This window comes from Nycticebus coucang, chromosome 18 (genome assembly GCF_027406575.1).
Source record: "Nycticebus coucang isolate mNycCou1 chromosome 18, mNycCou1.pri, whole genome shotgun sequence".
Classification (NCBI taxonomy): domain Eukaryota; kingdom Metazoa; phylum Chordata; class Mammalia; order Primates; family Lorisidae; genus Nycticebus; species Nycticebus coucang.
Window position 1 is genome coordinate 17,045,790 of NC_069797.1, and position 12,108 is coordinate 17,057,897.

Here is a 12,108-nt window from a genome sequence, read left to right on the forward strand (position 1 = left end):
TTTTTTTAACAACAAAAAAATTTATGCAGCTTTCCAAACAGTCATCCTCCACACCCCACGCCCCAAAAAACCTTTAATTATTTTTATAAGCTTTATTAAGTCACTCCCTTTGGACAAGCAATACAATCCCAAATTGTCTTTTTGCTGTTTCATTTCCCCACCACCACCTAGACTGCAAAGCTGTACCGTAGGGAAACCAATCTTACACTTCATCTGTATAAGGTGTAGTGCAACACAGTGGGCATCCAGTAACTAATCCAATTTAAATCAATTATCTTAAGGCCTACAGAGAAAGTGTCCTCTGAGCTCTGATATCATCCTTTCTATATATCTATCACTGGTGTTTCATGCACATTAAAATTATCTCATAGGAAGGCAGAGATGTAAAGATGAATAAAATCCTGTCTTGGCTTCCTGAATTACAGCATGCTCTCATAAACACAAAATATTCAATAATCTGTTGAACCTAACTAAATACAAGTAGCTCTTTAGGAAGAGTTTAATCAAAAAGTAACTACGGTCACACTGACTACTACCGGTACCCAGACCAATTCTGTTAATAATTCAACACAAGCAGTTTGCTAAAGTTGTCAACAGATTTCCGAGATCCCCTGTTTTAAAAATAGCACTGCTACTCAAAATTCCCCAGTAAATTTAAGGAAATGGTACCGAATGGGGCTCGGAGATGGTATTTATTTTCACAACACCCCCTTTCGCCCCGTCAAGAGGCACACTGAGCTAATAAGCACTCCCAGAGGGGAAAGCCATTAATTAGCAGAGCTGCCTCAGAAGTCCAGACACTACAGTGTCAGTTTGACTCCTGCCTTCCTGTTTCCTGTATCTCTCCACTCAAACTGAATTCATCTTCTTCTTCTTCTTTTTTTTTTTCTTTTCCTGCATGCAATGCTAACACAGAAACCCCTCCCTGGCCCGGAACAAAATGCTTCCCCCAGGCCAATGGCTGTCTGGTGGCACAGGCGAGCAACCGCCCGCCCCAAAACCCCGCTCCTCCTGGAGCACGGGAACCCTGCTTAAGTCTGAAAACGTAGGTTCCAAGAGGACTGCGCAGGCCAGAGGTCAGCCCGGCGGTTCGGCTCCAGCAGTGTCCCGGCGAGAACCAAGATGGCCCTGAGCCGGTCCCGCTGCAGCTGCAGCAGCCGCGCTGGGGCCGCGGGCCCGAGGGGCGCCGGCGCCTGGGCTGCCATCCCCGCCACCGCCGCCTCCCCTAGGTCGCAGGGACCGGCGGCGAGGCCCGGCGGCGCCTCCCGCAACGCTGCAGCCACCGCCAGCGCTTTCCCGGAAACCCGGGCCGGGCGGGAGCCAGGTAAGCGGCGGCAGCGGCGGGGGCGGTCCCGGCCCAGGTGGGCCCCGCGGGCCGGCGGGGCCGCGGGGCCGAGCGCAGGAAGAGGCCGCGGCGGGGGCCTGTGCAGGCCGGTGCCTGGACCCAGGCCGGGCCGGAGGCGGCCGGCAGTGGGGCGGGAAGCCGGCAAGGAAGGAGCGAGGGAGCCGCCGGCGGCCCCAGACGCTTCCTCAGCCGGGTCCGGGGGCGTCCGCGGCGGCCCGGGGACAGGCCGCGACGACGCCGCCGGCCGCGCGAGGGGGCCGGGGTCTCGGCGCGGCCGCGTTCCTTACCCTGCATGCTGCTGACGGCCGGGTGGCCCGGCGCCGGGGACCCTACGGGGCCCTGGGTACCGCTGCCGCTGCCACCCCCGGAGCCGCCGCCGCCGCTCGGGCTCGGAGCCGCCATTGTTGGGAGTGAGGAGCCGAGCGGCGCCGCGGCGGCTGCAATGCAGCAAGCTTGGCCTCTCACACGGCCGAGGGGCGCGGCTTGCGCCCGCCTTGGCCCCGCCTCGACACGCCCCGGGCCCGCCCCCTGGGCACGCCCCCGCCGGAGCCTGCTGTAGAGACCGCCGCAGATGCCGAGCTGCTGAGCCGCCGGAGTCAGGTGGGAGTGCCTGCTCTGAAAGGCAGACGCGAGTCCTGGACTGGGGCTACATGTCTGCGCGGGACTGAAAACGGGTTGCAGCATCAGCAATGAGTGTGCATTTGGGGAGGAAAAGGGCGCACATTTTTCATCATTCCCACGAAGGTCCGTGATCCCAAAAGTTTTAGAACGCTTTGCTTGGAATCTCAGAACGCACAATCAGAAAAGTTAAGCTGAAAGAGATCCCAGAGGTCATGCTACTCGTCCAGTCTCTGACACATGGCTTCCAGAGGGGAGTCAGCTTTGGATACGGTTTGGATTCCTATTAAACCCTGCTTGATCAACATCCTAGCCTTCTACACTGCCCTGAGGAGTGGGGAGTCCTAAGGGGGTGCTTACCCAAAATGCTATTCGTGGACCGTAACGAGGACCCCAAATCTACTGACTTAATGTCTACATTTTAATATCTACAGGTAATTCTTATGTACGTTAAATCTGAAAAGTATGTCTTAAGCACCTAATGTTCCTTGCCTTCCCAAAAATGATCTGTATCACCATCTTCCCCTAAACACACACTAGATGTATTCTCCCAAATCCTCTGTATCTTACATAAGACCATCCATAGTCATTATTATAAGTTACATAAAATAACCCTAAAAAACAGTATCGGGTTTCTTTCAACGCTTTGCACAAAGATTTTTATTTAGGAATGCATCAGCAAAGCAGAAAAAATAGTCCTCTGTGAGGTTAGGGATTTGTGGGCCAACCACAGTCTACTTGGAATGGTAAGACGTGAGTTTCTGGACATTCTTGCCTGTAAAAGAATGATCAGCTATTCTGTCCCAAAGAATCTAAGCCACGGAGTTGAATGTCTTCTGCCCTTTTAGAAGCTTTGCACCATCCTTCTCAATACTCCTTCCACCCTTCCCTGATGCTAGAATTTCCTCATAGCATGTTACAAAGGTGTCCCAGGTCAAATTAGCCGTGCCTTCTTGTTCCAAACCCAACCTCATCCATCACCTTGATTACTTTAAGGGGTCCTCAAACTGCGGCCCGCGGGCCACATGAGGCGGTGTGATTGTATTTGTTTCCGTTTTGTTTTTTTACTTCAAAATAAGATATGTGCGGTGTGCATAGGAATTTGTTCATAGTTTTTTTTTTAACTATAGTCAGGCCCTCCAATGGTCTGAGGGACAGTGAACTGCCCCCCTGTTTAAAAAGTTTGAGGACCCCTGAGTGGAAGGGAAGAAAAGCAAATTGAAGGTGAGCACAGGTGGGTATACTTAAGTGCAGAGGCTGCCAGAACTCTGCTCTGAAGGCTTAGCTGAGTGATATCTTTAAGTCTTTATAAACATCACCAAATCCCCACCCTGCTCTTGTTGGTCCTGGACCATCCTAAACGTGATGTCCTTGAAGGGGAAATCTTATCAGAAACAGAAAGGAAAAGTTCCTATCCAAGTTGTTCAGCTCAGTACAGGCTAAATACTCTTCTAATGTATCTTCTACATTAGTGCTGACAGGAAAATGGGAAGAGAAAAAATGACAAAGAAAAGGAGAAGCTGTAGTGGCACCAGTATTCTCTGCTTTTAAGGTGCAAGTTGAATGGGATTCTTTTCTTTAAGGTTTATACATATTTTAATGCCTAGAGGAAAATCAAACATAAAATGAAATACTTCTTTCAAAACATCAACACAACTTGCCAATGATTAGACAAGATGGATGCAGAAAAATAGGGAACCTCTCTACCTCAATAAAATAGTTTTGTATTGGGGGGGAGGTTGGGAAAAATCCCCCTTTGGCATATTGGGAAAAAGCTTCAACAGCCCTACGGTTGACTGTACCAAATGTAGTCAACCCTTGTCATCACCAAGCTCTGAATGCAAAATGACCAATTCTTTTAGAACAATTTTCTGATACTTTCTTCCAGAACCTTCCAGTATGGTTCCCAACCAGTTTCAGTGATCTAAATGTCACTGTTTTATGCTCTTTGTTTCTGTTTTCCAGTTCCTTGGGAACTGGAATGGTGCCAAGAAATGGCTTAAAGGACTTTTAGTCTCCCCACCCCATAAACACTATGAACATCCCACCCCCATTCCTTGATGTAGACAATTGATATATTCACAGTTCTATGTAAAGTGCTAGAAGCCCCTTTTTCTAATTATACACATCTCTTAATAGAAATCTAATATATATTCCTTTAATATAAAATGTAGAAGCGGGTGGGGCAAGGGGGAAGGGGAGACCAGACAGAGAAGGAGGGAGGGGATGAGAGAAAGGAAAAGAAGGAAAAAAAAAAAAAAAAAACAAGAAAAGAAAATAGTGACTAATTCTCACATAAATTGGATTTAATTTTGACCAAAGTACATTACTTAAACATTAATTTTTAATTCAACTTGTTAATATGTTGTTTAGGATATTGCATCCTCATTTATAAGTGAGATATGTTTGTAATTTCCCCTTTATAATAATATATTTCCTCCATTTTTAATATCGGGTATATCCAGATGAAGTAGAATGATTTTGAAGTATTTCTTCTTTTGCTATTGTCTATAAGATTTGGCATGATCTGTTTTTTGAAATTTTCTTTTACTTTTATTTATAAATATTAGTTGTCTAACTTTTGAGACTTAAAAAAAAGAAGAAGAAGTTAAATGATGAATCCATACTGAATCTCAGAGTCAAAGCCTTCTATAAAAGACATACTCTTTTTTTTTTTTGTTTTGTTTTTGGCTGGGGCTGAGTTTGAACCCACCACCTCCAACATATGGGACTGGCGCCCTACTCCTTGAGCCACAGGTGCCACCCAATAGACATACTCTTATTTGCCAATGTGAATGGTACTTTCTTTGCATTATTATTATTATTGCTTAATATTTTGATGCAGCAATCATCTGATTTCTTTTCTGAATGTATTTATCTTCATTCATTCTTTATGAGGTTTTTGTTTCTAGTCCCTATCTTAAACATTGTTATTGTTATTAAATTTTAAGCCTTTTTAATTTTGTGAAGGCAAAAAATGGAAACCTAATAAACACATGTATATGTAAAAAAATAAAAAATAATAAAAAAAGGAAGAAAATGTAGAAGCAATACCAGACAGTAGGAAACTACTAGAAAATTAATATATATCTCTCCAACTTTTTTTTTTTTTTTGAGACTAGGTCTCACCCAGCCTGCTCACTATAATTTCAAACTCCTGAGCTCAAGCGATTCTTCCACTTTTTCCCATCTCACTCACCTTTCTTACCTCAGCACATGTCATTGTGCCTGGCTGATTTTTTTTGTTTTTGTTTTAGAGGCAGGGTTTCCTTATGTTGCCCTGGTTGGTGTTCAACTCCTGAGCTCAAGTGATCCTCCTACCTAAGCCTCCCAAAATGCTGAGATGACAGATGTGAGCCCTCACACCCAGTTTCAGTATTCTTTTACTAAGATTATGTATTGGTTGTTCAAAATGAGTTTAATCGAGTAAGAAAAACGTACATGACCTGATATGGTTGAATTAACATAAATGAGAAAAACATATAAGTTGCAAATAAATCTAAGGTAACATTCAATGTAGCAAATCCATTCAAGGAAGTTGAATTAAAAGAGCAATATACTTATAACTAATCAGGTTTTTCTCTAACAGTAAGTACCTAATTTTGAGTCTGTTAAAACTGACATATACTTGCTTTGCTCTTGGTACTGTAAATTAGAGGATAAGAAACAGGAATAAGAGCTGCTAAGTAGGTCTGCATATGGGAAAACATAAGAAAGGAACTTGATTTGTCAGACCTAATTCTGGGTCTGTTAAAACTGACATATACTTGCATTGCTCTTGGTATTATAAACTAGTGGGTAAGAAGCAGGAATAAGAGTTGCTAAGTAGGTCTGCATATGGGAAAACAGAAGAAAGGAACTTGATTTGTGAGAACCAGTTAAGCTATGTATAAGCTTTTTACTTTTTCTTAGGCTCACATTTTTCTTACACGTTTGTGTTTTATGGTTTATTGTGGACTGCCGGTGTCCCTGCACTCAAATTCATAGGGGTTAACTCCCAGGATCTCACAATGTAACTACATTCTGGAGATAAACAGGTGATTAAAATAAATAAGATTGTATGGATGGGCCCTTATAAAAACATTAGGATATACAAGGGTACATGTTAAATCTACCAAGTGTAGAATATAAATGTCTAAGAAAATGTGGTGAAGGCTATGTTAATGTGTATCATGAAAGTATTTCAAATTGTATATAAAACCAGCACACCAAGCTCTGAATGCAAGATGACCAGGTACCCCATAATTGCGTTAATGTACACAGCTATGATTTAATAAAAAAAAAAAAAAAATAGGATACAAACACACATGGAGCAAGGGCCACATAGACACAAAGAGAAGATGATCATCTACAAGCCACAGAGAGAGGCCTCAACAGAAACTAACCCTGCCCCAACCTTGACCTTCCATCCTCCATAATATAAACTCACATAGCTTAATCAGTTCTCAAGGTCTTTTCTTATATTTGCTCATAAGCAGACCTAATTAATGGCTCTTTCGTTTGTTTTAGAATGATTTTGTGGGGACACAGAAGCACAATTTATTTCAATGTAAAGGTATTTAACAAATGAAACAGGCCAGGCGCTTCTCATGCCTGTAATCCTAGCACTCTGGGAGGCCGAAGTGGGTGGATTATTTGAGTTCATGAGTTTGAGACCATCCTGAGCCAGCGGAAGACCCCATCTCTATAAAATAGCCGGGCATTGTGGAGCATGCCTATAGTCTCAGTTACTAGAGAGGCTGAGCAAGACAATCGCTTGAGCCCAAGAGTTTGAGATTACTCTGAGTTGTGACGCCACAGCACTCTACCAAGGGGGACAAAATGAAACTCTGTAAAAAAAAAAAAAGAAAAGAAAGTTTATGTATTTATATCATGTGTCATCCAAAACAGCACAATATAATGATGCAAAGACTTACAAAATTAACCTAATTTAAGTATTGCGAAACAGGATTCAATAGAAACTTGAAAACACACCATATCTGACTAGGTCAAACAATTACTGAGATCAAATAAGAAATATGCACAGTTTATAAAGTAGCCCCTGTCTGCTACAAAGTTGTGATAACAAAGAACTCATCCCATTCTCAGCAACACTACATAGCACTTCGTTTCAGTGGAACAATACCCTGGACCCACAGCTTATTTCACATTAGTGAACAAACTCAAGATTTTTATTAATTAATGGCTCTTATCCCAGGTTCTTATCCACTAATTTACAATAACAATGCAAGTATACGCCTGTGTCAGTTTTAACACAAACCCAGAATTAGGTATTATTGGACAAAAACCTGATTAAACTCTGATTGGTTATACATTCCTATTTTAATTCAACTCGCCTTAAATAAATTTGTGTTGTTTAAACAACCAATCTGTGGTACTTTGCTACAGAATCCCTAGGAAACTAATACATAGTTCAAATAAATGAATTGCTTAAAATGACGGTCCCCGATCTTTTTGACACCAGAGACCAGATTCGTGAAAGACAGTTCTTCCATGGGTGGTGGCAGGGGTGGGGGAAGGGGGTGTGTGTGCAGAAAGGACAGGAGGAAGCGTTCAGGCGGAGACGCTGTGTGGCCTAACAGGCCAGGGACTGAAATTGGTCTTTGGGCCCTAGGGGGTTGGGGACCAGAGGCTTAAAAAAAATTACCCTTTTTAGTAATGATAATGGTAGCTGTCATAATCATTAGAGAGAGGGGAAGGCAATAAAGCAATATGTATTAATAACCAGCAAATTTACATTTGATCCTGAAACTCCTGGGTCAGCTATGTATTGATTTTCCTTCCCACCAGCTTGGATAGGAATAACAGATTATGATCATTGCTAAGACTAAGGTACAGCAAGATCTAAGTGCCCGGTCCTGGAGGAGACTGCAGAAAAAGAGTACCATCTACATATCCTCCACTTAGAGAGCCTTTGCTGAGAAATCCAGCTTGCTTTGTTCCTACTTCAATGGTCAGATTAAGAATACATTTTTCACTTCACATTCCAAATAAAGAAAAAGTAATTTACAAGGGGATTTCACCTTAGGACCCCAATTTCAGCCTCTGAGAAAGTAATACTCAGGGCCAGACACCTCTATTTGGCGGGAATGGTTACTAGATATTTCTTCTAAGGCCTCAGCAATTGGCTTTAAACAAAACCCACTTTCTGTCCACCCTCACACAGCCAAGGGCTCAGGACCAGCCTATCTAATGACCGATGCTGCCTCTTCAGGCAGAGGACTGCAAGCTGTGCAGATTCCAGGGTATGGCCTGAGGATTGCATTTTGTTGGAAATACAGGACATGTGAAAAACTGTCCTGAATTCATGCCCTCAAAGAACCAAAGTTTGATCTGGTGCAGCTGAAAGAAGATATTACTAATTTTGACTATTAATAATCATGCATGTGTATAAAGATTCATAGACAAATGCTCATCACAACATTATTCTTAGATTGAAAGAATGGAAAAATCTCACTCTAAGTCACTAACACGAAGTGAAAAGTAATATTGACACTATTAACCATGGTCTGACCGGATATAAATATTCAACAAAATTTTATTCACCAGAACTACAAATCCACAACCTGTCCTCATGTTTTGTATACTGTTCCTCTAACCCCACTTAAAAGAAAAAAAGAGAATAGTGAGTGCTTCTGCAAGGGCAGGGAGCTTGGAGATTAAATGGAAAAGGGAAGAAGGAATTTTCTGGAGTAATGTCATGTTCTATACTTTGACAGGAATCTGGACTGCACAAGTGTAACCACTTGTCAAAACACAGCAAATGTACACTGAATATTTGTGCATTACATTGTCTGTAAACTTTACATCAACAGGGAAAACTGTAAATAAATATCGAACTCTAGCTAGTGATGTGAATGCTGAAGTAGGAGTGGGAGGTGTACTAATATCTACAAGTTAATTCAAAAAATGGGTAGAGTGGAAAGATAGAAGGATGGAAAAATGGATAGATATGTGCTAAAACAAGCATAATAAAGTGTAAATAGCGAAATCTTGGTGGTAGGCAGACTGATATTAACTACCATTATTTTTCTGACAGTTAAATTTGTGAACTTGCCACTGTGTGCTTATATTGGCAGTGCTGGGCAAGCAACCTGGTTAAGTTTCATAACCTTGGTACATCGATGGCTCACAGCTGTGTTTGTGCTGACATACAGTGGTGTCTTGCTGCGTGGCGATTCATTCATTATTGTTGTTGTGAGTTTTTGCTGTGCCATCACAGGAATGTCAAAGCTTGAATTAGAGCAATGAACAAACATTAAATTTCTTGTTCAACTTGGCAAGAGTGGAAATGAAATCAGAGACATGTTAGTCCAAGTTTATGGGCATAATGCAACAAATGGATGAAACGTTTTTTTCTGAGGGTAGAGAAAACATCACTGATAAAGAGAGGCCAGAGTGGCCAGTAATGAGTACAACTGAGGAAAACATTGAAAAACTCTGTTGAATTGTGCTCTAAAATCATCAGCTGACCATGAGAAGCACAGCAGCCCAAGTAAATATTCATAGAGAAACAGGAAATTCATAGCTGAAAATCTTGGTATGAAAAAGGTGTGGCTTTTGTGTCCCAACATTGCACCAATTCACTTGGCACTGTCTGTGAGGGAGTTTTTAGCTGGTAAACAACTGTATTGGAACACCCTCTCTACTCACTTGATCTGGCCCCCCAAAATTAAGGAAATATTAAAAGGAAGACATTTTGATGGATTCGGTACGTCAATGGTAATACAATGAACTTTGATGGCCGTTCCAGAATATGAGTTCCAAAATTGCTTTGAAGGGCAGACTAGGCACTAATGTCAATGCATAGCTTCCCAGGGGAGTACTTCTAAGGTGACCATAGTGATATTCAGCAAGGAGGTATGTAGCACTTTTTCTAGGATGAGTTCGCAAACTTAATTGTCAGATCTCGTATGTCTGAAATTTTCCGTACTAAAACATTATAGGAAATAAAAAGCATGATAAAACTAAAAAAAAAAAAATCACAAAAAAATTAAACATGTTGCTAAATTGTATTGTTCCCTAGAACAACATAAAAATCCGAGTAATTTAACTTCTAACAACTATAAATTTGACCAACTCATTTAATCTAATTGGGTAGGTTCTGATAAAAATCAGGACTTACTGAAACTTCTTATCCAAATGAAAGGAATCACTAGGGAAGGGCCACAAAAGGTCCTTATGTGCAGGGACATGTGTCAATGGTGGTCTCATGGGAGACCACCACAGACACCTCTGGCTATCTCAGAGGTAATTCAATAATTACTTAGGGAAGGGCATTGTGGATTTTTTGTCTTGTTTTTGAGATGAGTGAACAGTATCTAGTTTTCACTTAATAACAAGTTTTGTTTCCTTGTGGGTTTTTTTCCTAACAGTTTTGAGCTATAATTTACCTACCATATAGTTCACCTACTTACAGTATACACTTTGTGGGGTTTTTTTGGATAGTCACAGAGATATGCAGCCATCACAACAAATTTAGAACACTTTCATCACCCACAAAGGAAACTGTACCCTTTGCAGTCCTCCACTATGCCTTCCGTTCTAAGCAACCACTAACCTATTAGTACTTTGTCTCCATAGATTTGCCTATTCTGAACATTTTGTATAAATCGAGTCATACACTAAATGAACTTTTGTACCTGACTCCTTTCATTTACCACATTTTTAAGGTTCATCTATGTTGCAACAGATACCGTTATCAGCACTGCATTCCTTTTTATGGCTGGGTAAGTACTTCATATAGATACACCACATTTAGTTGATCCATTGGTCCATCAATGGACAATTGGTTGTTTCCTTGTGTGGTTATTATGAGCAATGTGGCAATGAACATCTGTGTATAGGTTTTTCCGCAGGCATACATTTTCAATTCTCTCTTGTACATATCTAGGAGTGACTTTAATGTATGTCAGGGTAGCTCTATGTTAAACAATTTTAGCAATCACTAGACTCTTTTCAAAGTGGCTGCATCATTCCCCCCAGCAGCATATGAAGGTTCCAGTTTCTCCACAATCTTCATCAACATTTGTTATCTTTTTGATTATACCCACCATAGTGAACAAAATTGTGTTTTGAGGCATTTCCTCCACAATAACCACAGAACTGGACATTGGCAAACATTGTATTTTTTTATAAGCTAAAAATGAAACTTATGTTCATTTCCAGAGGAGCTACCATAACACAAGCTGTAATGTATCAATCACTTCTGATCCAGTCAGACCATATCACAGTCAACCAATCACAGCTCAAGAAAGCTTTGCTAAGGTTGTTGGCTTACTCCAGCAGATATCAGAAACTAAATTCTGTTAGTGGTTGATGAAGCACTTTATCAGCAAATAAATTAACTGAAAAATTATCGCTGGACAGATAGGGAATTCTCTATTTTTGGAACGTTGAAAAGAAATCACCCAACATTTGGAATTATTAGCAAAATAAATAGGCAGCACAAAATGTTAACAAGCAAGAGAGAATGTCGCAAGAACAAACAAATTTGGAGTAAGGTTTTTTGTTTGTTCATTTATTTTTTGAGACAGTCTCAAGCTATCGCCCTGGTTTGAGTGCCATGGAGTCACAGTGATACGGACAGGTGGCTCCCTGCCTTTGCCCTGGCGGTGTTGGTGCAGTGGCAGCCGGCAGAGGAACCAGCGGGCTGGAGGGTTGGGGTGGGGGTGCGGGGTTCCGTAGGAGACTCCAGTAGTCGGAGGGGCCAGACAACTGCCAGGGAGACACCAGCACCTTAGGTCTCCCACCCCTTGCAGTTGCAGCTGAATAGGGAACCTCTCGCCCCCGCATTTCCTAGGCCTGGTCAATTTCACATACGTTTCCTAGGCCAGGTAATGAAAGGTATTGTAACCATTCATTTGCTACTAAGTTTCGACTAAAGGTAACTACCCAGGACCCACGCCTGCTAATAGTAACGACTGAGTTCCGGCTAAATGTAACTACAGAGGACCTCATGCAACTATATCCCTGGACAAAGAGCCGAGGAGAGAGACAGAGAGAGGGAGTGAGAGAGCTTCCCCCAACACCTGTTTCTTTCTGCCAGGAGCTTTAGTGTTTTTGAATTCTTTTCTTTTATGTAAATAAATCCTGTCTTACCGCTGTTCTGTGGTTCGTGGATTCAGTCTTGCAAATCACAGAGA

The 12,108-nt window shown here is 42.0% G+C and overlaps 2 protein-coding genes across 3 annotated transcripts in view; one reads left to right on the top strand and one right to left on the bottom strand.

Annotated features, from left to right (window-relative positions):
* MAP2K4 (mitogen-activated protein kinase kinase 4) overlaps nucleotides 1-1,823 on the bottom strand; it is a 146,504-nt gene extending 144,681 nt beyond the window's left edge. The window contains exon 1 of one of the 2 annotated variants that reach the window (XM_053568311.1): nucleotides 1,633-1,823. In XM_053568311.1, coding sequence (XP_053424286.1) covers nucleotides 1,633-1,747 — 115 coding nt within the window. In that variant the 5' untranslated portion in view covers nucleotides 1,748-1,823. The remainder of the gene's footprint in view (nucleotides 1-1,632) is intronic. The other variant, XM_053568312.1, reaches the window with a different exon arrangement.
* ZNF18 (zinc finger protein 18) overlaps nucleotides 1,027-12,108 on the top strand; it is a 58,635-nt gene continuing 47,553 nt past the window's right edge. Inside the window, exon 1 of the mRNA XM_053568308.1 lies at nucleotides 1,027-1,324. The gene's annotated coding sequence lies outside the window, so the exon portion shown is untranslated. The remainder of the gene's footprint in view (nucleotides 1,325-12,108) is intronic.